Source organism: Gracilinanus agilis, chromosome 4, assembly GCF_016433145.1.
Source record: "Gracilinanus agilis isolate LMUSP501 chromosome 4, AgileGrace, whole genome shotgun sequence".
NCBI lineage: Eukaryota > Metazoa > Chordata > Mammalia > Didelphimorphia > Didelphidae > Gracilinanus > Gracilinanus agilis.
This window is the reverse complement of record NC_058133.1, coordinates 447593874-447607403: the sequence shown is the minus strand read 5'-3', so window position 1 is coordinate 447607403 and position 13530 is coordinate 447593874. Positions and strand designations below refer to the sequence as shown.

The 13530-nt window shown below is 36.4% G+C and overlaps 1 protein-coding gene across 2 annotated transcripts in view; it reads right to left on the bottom strand.

Annotated features, from left to right (window-relative positions):
- Window positions 1-2084: 2084 nt before the first annotated feature.
- The window catches only part of LOC123247086 (putative ferric-chelate reductase 1), a 47262-nt gene continuing 35816 nt past the window's right edge, over window positions 2085-13530 (bottom strand). Inside the window, exons 11-12 of one of the 2 annotated variants that reach the window (XR_006506136.1) lie at window positions 8637-8727; window positions 2085-2369 (exon numbers count right to left, since the gene is read on the bottom strand). Coding sequence is in view for 1 of the 2 variants with exons in the window: in XM_044675885.1 (XP_044531820.1) it covers window positions 8689-8727 (39 nt within the window). In the remaining variant the exon portion in view is untranslated. Of the gene's footprint in view, window positions 2370-8380; window positions 8728-13530 lie in introns of those variants that run through there. The other variant, XM_044675885.1, reaches the window with a different exon arrangement.

Genomic DNA, 13530 nt, shown 5'->3' with positions numbered 1-13530 from the left:
AAGCCTGTTTTTCTTAGTTTCCTCATCTGTAAAATGAGTTAGAGAAGGAAACAGCAAACCACTTCAGTATGGTCACATGGCAACACAGGTATGGAAATGAGGGTCTGATGCTTCTCTCTTTACTGGGAGGCTTATGGCAATTTCTTCTCTCCCACTGATTAGTCTCCCATTACATATTTTAATTTAAAAAAATCAAAATAATAAAAAAGAAACCCTTGAAATTAAAATACAAACTCATTTGTGTATGTATATATATATATATATATACAATTGAGTTTGCATTTTGATCTTAAATTTTTTATTATTTATTAAAATTTAAAACATGAAAACCATGAGGGAAATCAAGAAAAATTAAAAAACTCAGTGTCCAGACTCAAAAGAACCTTAATCTAACTTCATCTACAAGGTGATGAAAGGTATCAGAAGATACTCTCATCTGCTTGCTTGAGAAAGTCAGTAGCTAACAAGGACACCTTTCCTACCTCCTCAAAGCCATAAGTTTTGTGGTCAGCATTTCTTCTTCACCTTTCTGCTTCATGTATTAAAAAGAAAGGGCTATAATTCTTGGAATATCTTTTCAAATACTCTTCTCTAAGTTTGCTAATCCTCAAGTTTATTTAACTCCTTTATGAGAAGGATCACCTTAATTTTGCTCTTTGCTTAGTGGTTTTCTTGATATTTAGGTGCTAAAAAAAATGTGTGTGTGTGTGTGTGTGTGTGTTTGGGGGAGGGGATATTGCCTCAGAATTTTTCATTAAATGTGCTCTTATAATTGTTCTTCCTTTTCTCAAATGTTTTTCCAGCTATGAAAGGCCTAAAGGAGAGTTCTGCATTAAGGAAACATAAAGATTAATGACCAGGATTATGTATTTAAGGAAAGAAGTATGAAAAAATGTAATAACATTCCTTTACTATATGATATTTCAGTGAAATATACTTTTTTAATAGAACTAGGAGAACTTGGAATTGGGAAGGATTTCAGAATCAACTAACCTTCTACTTCATGTGTACAAATCATCTTCCCTGATAGAATATAGACTCTAGAAGGGCAAGGACTGTTTTGGTTTTGGCTTTGTATCACCATTGTCTAGTGCTCTGAGCTAAATAAATGCTGGTTTAATTGATTTATGATGAAGTATTTACAGGTCATACAGTTTTTTGAGCTGTCATTGTGAATATCAGTTATAATCTGTTATATTCAAGCTGAGAGTTGGTTTGTCTCACCTTGATTGACAATGGAAGACAGTTCGAGACCTCAGAATGTTCACAGAGGCAGTTAGGAGAGGGGAAAGTCAGTTGGCCTGAGTATATAAATAGCCCTCACAGTGATCTGGGGGGGTGGTCTTTGGTTCTGGAGGTCTTTGGCTTTGGAGCTTGGACCTTGGAGCTTGGATCTTTGATCTTTGAACATTGCTCTGAATCTCCCTAGATATTTAGGCATTTGATCATCATTAGATATTTAGGTATTTGGGCCCAGGTAGTAACTTGGAGGAGGGAAGGAGAAGGAGCAGAGAGAGGTGAAAGGTAAGTATTTCCTGAAGGCTGTAAGGCTGACATTACAAATTGAGAGGAAGGAAGCTGAGAGAAACCATCCATACATCTGCAGATTACTCTCTGGTTTGGCCGTGGCCAAGCTGAACCAGAGGGGAAGAAAAAAAGCTCCAGTTTACTAAAATAACAGCCTACAGTCCTGAAGGATTATTGATCATAGCTATAGTGACAGGGTCTCTTATCCCCAATCCGTTCCCAATTATTCCTTTCCCTATATCTATAGATAAAGTTTATTTAAGTACCTTCCTGAGTGGTCATTGAATCACGACCCTTGAAAGAGTTATCCAAGGCTAATAGAGCCCAATAATATTAATTAATCCAACCCCAGGTAGGACCTGAAAGGGTTACCCATCCACAAACCTATAAGGGTCCTACCTGGGGACTGTTATATTTAGAAAGGGACTTATACCATCAAACCAAGGTGACTGAGTGGGTGTTCCCAGCCACCAGCTCCCTAGGGGAATACAAAGGGCACCGACTTCCCTAACCAATATCCCTAGGAGCATAACAGTATCAAGAAGAGCCCAGTTATTTATTTTTTATAACAAATCATATAGTAGAAGTTCATAAATGGGGTTTAGTGGAGATGCCAGTTAATAGAATTCCAGGTAAAAAGAGCCTCTCCTAGTGAAATTCAGAGGGATGGTTTCCTAGGAGAGACCATATTGGTTTTTGCCAAGCTTGTCAAATGGGTATCTTATAATATGGCAACTAGAATTTGGAAAGACCCATCATTTATTTCAAACGTTGTATTCTTCCACTGCCATCTTTTGCTTCTGTTCTTTTTTGGAGAGAGGCAAATTCCTTGATTCCTAAATCTGCAAAGTAAAAGGAAATAACTTTAATATTTAGATGTTCCTGTGTAGTACTTGGCTTAGAAATGCCTACCTAGGGTGAACATTGTAGATTGATCTTCTCTCCTAGACTCTGAAGAATATTTCCTTGTTGGTCTAGAAGCCCAGGAGAGCCCCTAATCTCTCCTTAGTTGTCTTATTTCTACTAAAATGATTTTTTTACTCATTCCCAGGACAATTCATGGTGTCATGGATTTAGATTTGGAAGGGACCTCAGAGGCTATCTAATCTAACACCCTTAAGGTAACTGAAGCTGAGAGGTTAAGTCACTTGCTCCAGGTCCCAGAAGTAATAAATTCCAGGACCAGAGTTTGAATCTAGGCCCTTTGACTCTATAGTCAATTCTCTTTCCATTAATTGAACCCTATCTCCAATACAGTTGAGCAGGATGATCCAAATTATCTAGCATCTATGGGAAGGTGGGGAAATCATGTGCTCCTCCAGCATTGCTGGGAGTAAAGAAGAGAAACATTATTTATCTTCCTTTGTAGACTGTGGCAACTAGGTGGCTCAGTAGATAGTGTACAGAACATGAAATGAGGAAATCTGCATTCAAATCTAGTCTTAGACATTTATTAGCTGGGCAAGTCATTTAATCTCTGCCTCAGTTTCCCCTGACATTGAAATATTATATTAATGTTCACAGGGTACTTAACACATATCATCTCATTTCAATTCTCTCAACAATCCTATGAGATAGGTTTTTATGTTTTCTTGTGCTCATCTCACATGAAAAAATGAGTTTCAAAGAGGTTGTAACTTAGAAAAACACATGATCCATCATGTAGTTCAATAAGAATATGATTAGGGTTTTGGCATTAAAAGATCACTCTGCTACAAATATGAATAACATAGAAATGAGTTTCTAACAATGATACATGTATAACCAGTGGAATTGCTTATCAGTTCCAGAATTGGGGAAGGAAGCAGGGAGGGAAATCATGAATCATGATTCCATGGAAAAATATTCTAAATTTTAAAAAAAGGGGGGGTGGCTGTGACTTGTCTATGGACTCTCATCCAGCAATTCAGAGGAGATATTTGAACCCAAGTTTCTTCTTTTTCCAAGTCCAGAATGTTTGCCACTGCTTCATGCCAAAGATTCTGCCTATCATAAGAAGAGCATAATTGTAAAAATGTTTTACTTGATTGCACTTGTAAAATCTATATCAGGAGGGATTAAGGGAAGAAGTAAAGAATTTGAAACTCAAAATTTTTTAAAATGTATATTAAATTTGTTTTTACATGTAATTGGGGGAAATAAAATGTTATTTTAAAAAGAAGAGAATAATTAATAATAGTTAATAATACCTAGCTTTTATTATACTACTTTAAAGTTTGCAAAAAACTTTTGATTTTATCTCTTTTGATCCTCACAACTACCCTATGAGGTAGGTGCTATTATTATTATCCCTATTTTACAGATGAAGAAACAGAGATCAAGAGAGGTTAAGTGACTTATTCAGGGTCACCCAGTTAGTAAGTTTCTGAGGCAGGATTTTAATTCAGGCCTTCTTGACCACAAGTCTAACACTTTACCACCTAGCTGCCTCCAAGCTATACTAAGATGTTAGTGATTTGTTTTATATTACTGACTAACTCATTCTCCAGTATTAGTGATAAATATCCAAAAACTGTTTTCATTTTTAAAAAGAACTGTGTGTAGAGGCACTATTTAACCCAAAGAAATGAATTTACAATGGTAGAATTTCAGGCACAGTGAACTGATGATACCTTTTTCACATCTTTAGTGTGTTCATTTGGTGGAAAGGGAAGGGAAAATAATAAAATGTCCCTATATTTGTCCTAAAGTAATCTCCTAGACTTTAGAAGTAAAAGACTTTTCTAAGAAACTGTCAATCCAGTCATACAAAAATGTTAATAATGTACTTACTTTGTGTAGAGCATCCTCTTAAGCCTAAGGGGATTAAGGTAATTTAGATAAGATACTTGTGCCTGCCCTCTTGGCTTTAAAAAGTTACAAATTTTGCCTGAATAGAATGACAGACTTCTCAAGTCATATCATTAAAAGGCTGAGCATTTTAGAAAGATAGGACTATCTCTGCTCACAATTCTTTGAATTTCCAGCTGTTGTTATTGACATAGTATGGGCTGTTCAGTCAGTCTCTGCTTTTTGGATCATAGTTTCAACATCCTGATTGTTGGCCAAGCCCCATCTGCTTCCTGTGAGGCATTTGCCCACCTGTCCTATCCCGGATCTGACCCATTTTGTTCTCTTTCTCAGCTTGCTCCTTCCTTCCACTAAGTCCTATGATGAATAGACATTGCTGCCTCAATGGGTGATGTCAACTTACTTTTTATGGTATTAGCTCATCCAGCCCTTTTGGACTTTCAGGTACCCCACCCATGTGAGCCTGATTAATTTAGCTTAGGCTAAGCATCTGCTCCTTTATCCAGGTGTGTCTGTTTTTGACCCAAATCTGAGATTTTATCTGTGTAGGGAACTTTCAATGAAAAAATTCTCTCTTAAAGGCAGATCAGCAACATATAGTCTTAGAGGATTGCCTGGGGGCACTGAACAATTAAAGTGTCAGAGGAAGGACTATAGCCCAGATCTTCCTAAATGAGAGGTGCCTCTCTACTATGTTATGCTGAGAGAAATGGATGGGATGAGCTAGTTTTTGGAGTTCACCATAAACGGAGGCTATGAATAGTCCACCCCCAAGTGTTCAGGGGTTGCTTATTTCCATTGAAAATAAGTAATAGATGGGCAGCTGGGTGGCTCAATGAATTGAGAGTCAGGTCCAGAGATGGGAGGTCCTGGGTTCAAACCTGACCTCAGACACTTCCCAGGTGTGTGACCCTGGGTAACTCACTTGACCCTCATTGCCTAGCCTTTACCACTGTTCTGCCTTAGAACCATTACACAGTATTGATTCTAAGACAAATGGTAAGGGTTAAAAAAAAAAGTAATAGAGTGGGTAGTCTATTAGAGAAGATGGGATAGAGTGGGATCCATTATTTGTGGTGGTAGAGGGGGTTAGTCTTGACAAAGAATAGGTCCACTTCTTCAAGTGAGTTGAGATGAAGAGGAAATTCATGATAAATAACCTCAATTTTTTTCTGTAAAATATGAGTTAAAGTTCTCAGAGAAGAAGGAGGGCAAAGAGATATCAGATGTTCAAGGAAGAATGAAAAGGTTTGGAAGAGCCAGCATGATAGAATGGGGATAGTGAGTCTAAAGGGAGATATAGTAAGATTGTCTAGCAGCAGGCAGAGTCCAGTTGAGATTATGTAACCTAAATTTGTAGTGAACCTAAGCCAATGCATGAATATATGTAACATGGAAATTTAATTTTGGACCTTTATCCCAAATAGGAATGTTCTTCTTTACTAAAAAGGAAAGAACATTGGAGAAATGGTTTATTTCCCAATCCAAAGGTTTTCTTTTCAACATTGAAAATATGGGTAAACTTACAGCCTTTAATCTTTTACAAAAGAATCTTTAAAGTAGGGACATAATGACCATATCATGCTGAGTGATTTAAGTTACTCATGAAAAATGCATAGAAGGTGGTTTTTATGTGGTCAGTAGAGATCATTTACATCAGCCAAGAGGTTGTTTCTTATTTACTTGTTTTTGTTTATTCTTGCTGAAATGAGAAAAATCTGTCGAGTACAGAACAGTCAGATGTCTTGATATTTTATACACACTATGTAATGAAATATTGTACAAACAAGAATAAAAATCACTGCTAAAACAAAACTGAGGGAAATTGCAAAATTTTAAAAATAAGTTTTGTGAAATCTTTAACTTTTTATTACCCACATTAGATCCATCTCACATAACAAAAGAAAATTGCAACACTTAAGCAAAATTGTGACTGTATAAAGACCTTCTATAAGAAAATTATTTATCTAATGCTTTGTCTTTCTGTTTCGGTGTGGAGAGTCTCTATTCTTTGCTACACTTACCGGCTCCCTATATTTTTTATGTTAAAACACACACACACACACACACACACACACACACACACACACCACTTCCTTTAACATCTTCAGTCTTTCAAGTAACTGGCTTCCTGTTCTGTTTTACCACCAAATTTCTAAGAAATAATTTATGCTTGATGCCTTTACTTGAACTCCTTACAAACTTACCTCAGAATCTTCTTACTCCTCACCTCCCTCTCCCCCTACTTTTTAAAAAGCATTTGACATTGTTGGCCACCTCTTCTATTATACTTTCTCCTCCTGTAGTTTGGGTGACACTATACACTCTTGGTTTTCTTCAAAGAATTCTAAAATTGTAGATTTAGGTCTAGAAAGGGCTTTCAAGGTCATTCATTGATTCATTTTACAGATGACAAACTGAAGCCCAGTTTAATACATAGTAAATGGCAAAGTTAAGATATGAACCAAAATTTTAAGTCCAAATGGAGTACTCTTTTTCCTTTATTGGCTCCTCTTCCTGGTCCCCTTGAAAACTCAGATATTCATACTAGATGAGATGTCATGATAAGACTTGAGTTCTACTGTCATAGAACTGTAAGAGTTAAAAGACCTTAACTTTCATATCCAATCCATATCTGAGAACAATATCCATTTGAATGTACCCAATAAATGCTCATATGGCATCTACTTGAAGACCTCCAAAGAGGAAGTCAGGGATGTCATGAAGCAGAGGTGAGAAGGAAGAGCATTCTATGCAGGAAGAAGGGAGTTGAAGGAACAATAAGCAGACTAGCATAACTATATCACAGAATGAATAGAGGGGAGTAAAATATAAGGAGACTATGAGGGTAGGAAGAAGCTAGTTTATGAACAACTATTAATACCAAACAGAAGATTTTATTCTTAATCCTGCAACTAATTTGGGAGTCTATTTGTTAGGAAGATGGCATGATCACTTTAGAAAAATTACTTTGCCAACTAAGTGGAAGAATGATTGGAGTGGAAGAGACTTGAGGTAGGAAGACTAAATAGAAGGCTATGTCAACCTGAAAAGACTTATATGAGTGATACAAAGTGAAGTGAGCAGAACCAGAAGACTGCTATACACTGTAACAACAATAATGTATGCTGATTAGTTGTGAATAACTTAACTATTATCAACAATGCAAGGATCCAAGCCAACTCCAAAAACTCATGATGGAAAAAGCTATATCCACTACCACAGAAGAACTGATGGAGACTGAGCATGGATGGAAGCATACCATTTCACTTTATCTCCTTCATGAGTTGTTTTTTTTAACAAATGATATGCACCTTCTTTCACAATATAGCAAACGTTGAAATATGTATACATATAGCACATGCATAGCCTCTATCATAATACCTGCCATTTTAGGGAGGGGGGAGAAGAAGGAAGAAGACAGAGAACATGGATCACAAAATGTTGGAAAAGTTATTAAAAATTATAGCAACATGTAAAAAAAGCAAAGAAAAGAAAGGAAACATCAAAAAGAAGGTTCTGTTACTAATTCATAGGATAGATGAGCATGGGTAATGGTGGTGAGAGTGGAGAAAAAAGAATGTAAAGGAGATATTTTTGAAGATAGAAATGTCAAGATTTGGCAGCAGACTGTATATGAGGTATGGAAGGAAGGAAGGAATTGAGGATGACACCAAGGTTTTGACCCCAGATGATTAGAATAATGATACCCTCTTAAAGTAATTGGGTAGTTTGGAAGAGGGGAGGGTAAGAGGTGATGAGCATCTGAACCAGAATTTTGGCTGCATCATTCAAACAACTTTAAATACACTTAAGTATACAATTGCACATGCTACATACATTCAACTAGCTATTAATTAGGAAGAATTTGATGAATGAATTCAGATTTAATATAATGTATCCAGATCATACCATCATACTATCTTTCCTAAAGTTCAAGAATAAAAGACAGAGGATAGCATTTACCTAAGGAAAGAAGGAATATTTGACTCATTGATTGACTTTGCTTAATCAATAAGAATTTATTAAGTACTTACTATGTGCCAGGTACTGTGTTGGGGGATATAAATACAAAAGAATGAAACAATCCCAATTTACAAAGATCTTCTAGTGGGAGAGAAGAAAAGTTTTCACATGGAACAGGAGTTCAAGTGACATGGCTTTGACCTTCTCAGGAAAGCAGTGATAAGAGTGCTGGACTAGAAGGGTTCAGTTCTCTCTTGATCCTTCCTTGTTATGTTGCCATGGGAAAATCATTCCCCTCTGGTCTTTAGTTTCCTTATCTGTAAAATTAGGATTATAATGCCTTTACTACTCACCTAAGAGAATCATTGTTTAGAAAGTTGATTGTAAAGTTTTCAGAGCTACATCTCAAGTTAGCTTAACAAATGAGAAAGTTTGGAGCAGGCACTGTAGAAAGAAAAAGGAGAAGACAAAAAACTTAACATCATGCATTATAACTAGAGTATCATAGGTTTTCTGAAAGGTAAAGCAAAAAGTATTCATTTTTTAATTAAATGATTTATGGATACTTAAAAACTTTACTGCCATTTTCCAATGTTTCTCCACAAAGTACCAGAAATTAAATTGTACTATAAAGCAGTTATCATCAAAGCAATATGGTAGGTGGCATCTGGGTAGCTCAGTGGATTGAGAGCCAGACTGGGATGGGAGATGGGAGGTCTTAAGTTCAAATCTGGTCTTAGACACTTCCCAGCTATGTGACCCTGGGCAAATCACTTGACCCCCATTGTCTAGCCCTTACCAATCTTCTGCCTTGGAACCAATACAGTATTGATTCTAAGATGGAAAGCAAGGGTTTAAAAGCAAAACAAAACAATATAGTACTGCCTAAGAGACAGAAAAGTGGATCAATGGAATAGAGTAGGGGTAAATGACCTCAGCAAGACAGTGTTCGATAAACCCAAAGATCCCAGCTTTCAGGACAAGAACTCACTCAGTCTTTCACAAAAACTGCTGGGAACATTGGAAAACAGCATGGGGAAAAATCAGGTTTAGAGCAACATCTCACACCCTATACCAAAATAAATTTCAAATGGGTAAATGATGTATATAAAGAATGAAATCACAAATAAATTAGGTGAACAAAGAATAGTATACCTGTCAGATCTGTGGGAAAGGAAGGAATTTAAAACCAAGCAAGAGACAGAAAACATTACAAAATATAAAATGAATGATTTTGAGTACATCAAATTAAAAATGTTTTGTACAAACAAAACCAGTGCAACTAAAATTAGAAGGAAAGAAAGAAAATGGGAAAAAATTTCATAACAAAACTCTGTGAAAAAGGTTTAATTTCCCCCAATACATAAGGAACTAAGTCAAACTTACAAAAAAATCAAGCCATTCCCCAATCAACAAATGGCCAAGGGATATGAATAGGCAGTTTTCACATGAAGAAATCAAAACTATCAATAAGCACATGAAAAAGTGTTCTAATGTCTTTCAAAGTTGTTATCCTTTATAATAGTGGTCATTGTGTGAATTGTTTTTCTTAGTTCTTCCTTCTTTGTGGCATATCAGTATACAGAATTGTCCCAATTTTGAAATTTTTTTGAAATTGTCATTTTTTGTGGTATAATAACATTTTATTACTTCATATCTAATATTGAGGAACCACTTCTCAGCATGCTAGATAGAGCTGGGGCACTTGGCAACGACCTGTTTTAAACCTATGCATGTGTTTTGGGTTCAGTCCTAAGGGAGTCTGCTTCCAATTAAGATCACCTTTCTCAAACTTGAATTTAAGTTCCATGGAAAAATATTATGTTCATGGCTCAAATCTAGCAGTCCCTAAAATGGTGGAGTCAGCACCAAACAAATGAAATCTAATGCTGTCATATCACAAAGTTGCTTCCAAAACTGAACATATACATTTTGGCAAGCTCATTCATCCATGAATAATAAAAAATAATTAAAAAGAGACAAAAGGATCCAAGAGGATGGGCACAATCTTACAGGGGCAAGAAATGTGTTCATGGAAAAGAGCATGGAGGCTAAGTGAAAAAAGGTATATATATCATCCCTTGCCTTACCTAACTCTCAGGAAACAGCCCCCAAAAGCCCTCCCAGGCTTCACAGTTGGTAAGAGAGAGAGTGGGTCAGTCCTTTTGTATAGCCTTTGAGCTATTAGCTCCTCTAAGTAATCACAGATTCTCCATCATCTTCTCTTTTCAGTGATGAATCACAAATAATTCAAAGCTCCCACGTGGTCAACCAGATCTGATAAGTATAATTCAATGATGCATTATGACAGCAGTTCTCCATGCATGTCCTGAGGATCCTAGAGTGGTTTCCCTGAGGCCCTTTCAGGGGGTCCATGAGGGCAAAACTATTTTTGTGATATTAGTATGTCTTAATTTCTAATACCCATAGTCATAACCCATATAAACAAAAGATCTTTGGAAGCATGTCCTTAATAATGTATAAAGGAGTCATGAGCCCAAAAAGTTTAAGAAATATTATTTTATGAGGAGCTACACAATTTGTTCAGCCATTCTCCAGTTGATGGGCAACCAACTTGTTTCCAGGGTTATTTTTTTCTGCCACAAAAAAGTTCTTTCTTACTTTTTTTTTTTTTTTTTTTTTTTTTTTTTTTTGCATGCATGCATTGGGCTTTTCCTCTCTCTTTAAGCTCCATGGGATCTCCAATAGTGGTACCACTATATCAAAGCATATGTACATTTTAATGATGTGTAAGACATAATTCCAAATTATTTTCCAGAATGCTTGGTTGCACTAGTTCATAGCTTTACTAGTTCTGATACATTTTTGTGCCTATCTCTTCATAGTTCCTCCAACATTTTTTGTCTTTTGTCATCTTAACCAATCTGCTGGGTTTGAGGTAACACTTCAAAGTTGTTTTATTTTGTGTTTCTATTCTTATTAGTGTTTTGGAACATTCTTTTATACAATTACCATTGAAAACTGCTTACATAAATGATAAATTTCAAGACAATTGGGTTAGAAAGTAAAAAAAAGTAAATAACCATGAGAATAACATTTCCTATTTTGTGGTATTAATTTATTTTTTCTTTTCAACAGAGATGGAATGGGATGGGAGGTCTGATGGGCTATAGAAGAACCCAAGGTGACACCTTTACTGGTGGAGGACAGGCAGTTTCTTTTCTGCCATCCTATCCTATGGAATCTATCTTGAGGTAAATAGCCTCGGCTTTTAAATGACATTATCAGGATGGTTCTTTCTTCTCTTATGGTTTAGGCATGACAGGGTGGGGGCCCTGATGTTATGTCCCACTTTGCCCTACTCATTAGCATATAGGTGGCCAAGTCTCCTGTGCCTCTCTCTCTCTCTCTCTTTGCAGTCTTTCAAGAGAAGCAGTTAAGTAGAGTGGAATGAAATTACTGAGGTTCATATCCTGGCTCTGCTACTTATTACCTATGTGACCTTAGGCAAATTATTTTATGTTTCTAAATCTCAATTTCTTCATTTGTAAAATGAAAGGGGTGGACTAGATGACTTCCAAAGTTCTTTCCAGTTCTAACTTTATGATCTTATGTACAAGATGACAATTCTTCAGAGGTATGACCCGAAACAGAAATTTGTAAAAATTTAGGATGGGTAGTCTCTAAGTTCTGACTGAAAGCTGTGGCATTTTACCCATAACTTACAAGGAGACTGTAGCAATTATGACATCTGAGGGAAGAGGCAGCTGAATATCTTCATTTAATATCAATATACATAAAGCCAAGGTCTGAAAAAGCAATTTAACTGATCATGCTTAGAAATTAATTGACTTATGATGAAAATCCCAGTATTTTAGGATCATTGAATTTTAGATCTGGAAGGGACAAGTGAGAGCACCATGTCCAGTCCCTCTACTTCATAGAAGGAATTAAGGTCAAAGGTGATATGGGAAAAAGAGCATTAATTATTCTATAGTCAGAAAGGCCCTGAGTCTAAAACCTGCCTCTGCTGCTTATTAACAATACAGATGTGACCTTGATATCATTATCAAGTCAGTTTACTGTCAGTTTGAGACTCCAGAATACCAGACAGATCCTAAGCAGCTACATTTTGGGAGAAGTATATTCGCTATTATCTAGCAGAGTTAAGGAATAGGAGAATTCTGGCTAATATCATTAATAAGCAATTCTCTATTCAATAAGAAATTTCCATTTATATCAATTATAGGGTGCCAGTTTTAAAAGCATAAAAGCATAGTAAAAGGCACTCATAATTCTAAAACTCTGGTGCAGGTAGTTGAAAAAGCACTTGATAGATAACGAGAGCTGGATGCTAGACCCATTCTGCCACTACCTTGAGTGATTTACCCTACTCCGCAGGATCATAAATCATGAATCCAGAGCTGCAAGGGACATCAGAGGCCATGTAGAGCAACCTGCCCTCATTTTACATATGAGGAAACTGAGTCTCAGGGAGAAGTGACTTTCTTCATTCTCTGATGCGAATTCCACTTCAGTTTAAAAAAAAAAAGTTTTGCTGACTTGTTGCCAATATGCCTGCCACCACCAAATCCTCCTTTACAACAGTTATTATTTAATAGCTAAGCAAACTGACAACATATATAACGTTTGGCTTTTAAGAGTCCCCAACCTCTTTTTGGTGAGGAGGGGAATGTATTTTATCATCTATTCTCTAGCACCAAGGCCAGTCACTGTAATTAATGAGCGTAGCTGCCTTGTAGTGTTGTTTTTATTTATGTTATTATTATAGTCATATATTCTTCTAATTCTACTTTTGTCTTTCTTCAGTAGGTCATACAAATCTCCCCACAAATCTGTCATGTCCATCATTTATGATAGCATAATAATATTTCCTTGTATTCACATACCTCAATTTGTTCAGACATTTCCCAGTGGGTACTCACGCCACCCCCTTTTTAAATTTTTTTTCTATCTCAAAAAAAAGGACAATATGAACACACTACCCACCTCCTATCAGAGAAATGAAGGATATATGTTGCAGTGTGGGTCATACGTTTTTGGACATAGCTAATGTAAGGATGTGTTTTGCTGGCCTGTGAACATTTGTTAAGAATTTTATTTTTATTATTAAGTGTGGGGAGGGAAATGTGAGGGAGAGAATTTTTTAAAAGCCATTAGATTAGGGGGCAGCTGGGTAGCTCAGTGGATTGAGAGTCAGGCCTAGAAATGGGAGGTCCTGGGTTCAAATATGGCCTCAGACACTTCCCAGCTGTGTGACCCTGG